At 37.0% G+C, this 1621-nt stretch overlaps 1 protein-coding gene across 1 annotated transcript in view; it reads left to right on the top strand.

Annotated features, from left to right (window-relative positions):
- The window catches only part of Sugct (succinyl-CoA:glutarate-CoA transferase), an 808498-nt gene that overhangs the window by 34083 nt on the left and 772794 nt on the right, over window positions 1-1621 (top strand). The window contains exon 4 of the mRNA XM_004629655.2: window positions 1490-1575. Coding sequence (XP_004629712.1) covers window positions 1490-1575 — 86 coding nt within the window. The remainder of the gene's footprint in view (window positions 1-1489; window positions 1576-1621) is intronic.

Raw genomic sequence — 1621 nt, 5'->3', positions numbered from 1 at the left:
TTAGTTAGTCCTCGAGATACTGCTTCCCTTTTACTTGTATTATACCTTTCTATTTGTATTTCTTCTTTTGAGTTCTTATACTAGGGAAACTATACTATATTTACACATGTGTGTCTGGTTTATTTCACTTACAAGTATATGTTCAAGTGGCATCCACTTCAATATCAAGACTTTGAGTTTATCATTCTTAATAGCTGAATAATACGCCATTGTGTAAAAAATACCACATCTTTTTCAACCATTCCTTAGGTTATGGGCATCTTGGTTGTTTCCAAGATTTGGCTATCACAAATTCTGCTGCTATAATCATAGGCACACATATATTTCTATGATAAGATGTTTTCAGATCCTCTGGGAAAATTCCCAGTAGAGGAATAGTTGGTTTAAATGGGATTTCCAGTCCAACTTTTCTAAGGAGTCTCCATACTGATTTCCATAATGATTGCACCAGTCTACATTTCCACCAGCAGTGGAAAAGGCTTCCTTTTTCCCCACAGCCTCTTCAACATTTGTTGTTGGGTGATTTCTTTATGATAACCATCCTTTCTGGGGTGAGATGATATCTCAATGTTGTTTTAATTTGCATTTCGCGAATAGCTAGTGATGTGGAGCATTTTTCATATATTTATTCGCTTCTTTAATTTCTTCCTCTGAGATGTGTGTGTTCATCTCGGATGCCCATTTCTGGACTGGGTCTTTAAATTTTGGGGCCCTAGTGTTTTTTAGTTTTTTATAAATTCTAGATAGCAGACCTTTGTCTGAGTACTTTTTTGTCATGATTTTTTCCAAATTTGTGGGTTGCCTTTTCACTTTGTTGGTAATTTCTTTTGACGTGAAAAAACTTCTCAGTAAGAGCTGGTCCCAGTGGTTAATTCTTTCAACTGTTTCCCATACGATTTGATTTCTGTTCATGAACTCTTTGCCTACCCCTATGTCTTCAAAGGTTCCAAATGCTATTTTATGATAAAGAATCACATGTTTCTTCTGATTTAAATTACATTCACCAAGAGTCTTTTGTAGACTCTACAATGTCTCTGAATATTGAATACCAAGGAACCATGAAAAAGTTGACAAACAAATAAACAATTAAAACATAAAATTGCCAAGAACAAGAATAATTTTTCCCCTCAAGTTTGCTGTTTATTAAATCTAAAGACTGCCTGTGGGATATTTACTTCTTTTTTTTGGTGGTACTAGGAATTGAACTCAGGACCTTGTGCTTGCTAAGCAAGCACTTATTCCACTGAGCTATCTCCCTGGCCCTCCTGCATTTTGTCTTTCAACAACGATAGCAAAAGTGAATATGAAAAAATCTAATGGGTGACACACAAAGTTAAAAAGCTTGGCTGTTCTGAGGAGCTCCTATAAGCACCTGTGAGCAGGGCTGAGACTCCCACTGGGCTGAGCTGATATTGGTCAGGCATCAGGATTGGAAATGATTCATGGTATTGCGGAGCTAAAGATTAATAACTCACATTGTTATTTTCAGGAGTTGGTGATGACACAAGAAGTTGGGGGCCACCTTTTGTGGGCACAGAAAGTACATACTTTCTCAGTGTTAACCGAAATAAGAAAGTAAGGAGATCTCTCTCTCTCTCTCTCTCTCTCTCTCTCTCTCTCT

This window comes from Octodon degus, unplaced genomic scaffold (assembly GCF_000260255.1).
Source record: "Octodon degus isolate 3935 unplaced genomic scaffold, OctDeg1.0 scaffold00031, whole genome shotgun sequence".
NCBI classification, from domain to species: Eukaryota; Metazoa; Chordata; class Mammalia; order Rodentia; family Octodontidae; genus Octodon; species Octodon degus.
The sequence above is the reverse complement of the archived record's forward strand: the minus strand, read 5'-3'. Positions and strand labels throughout refer to the sequence as shown.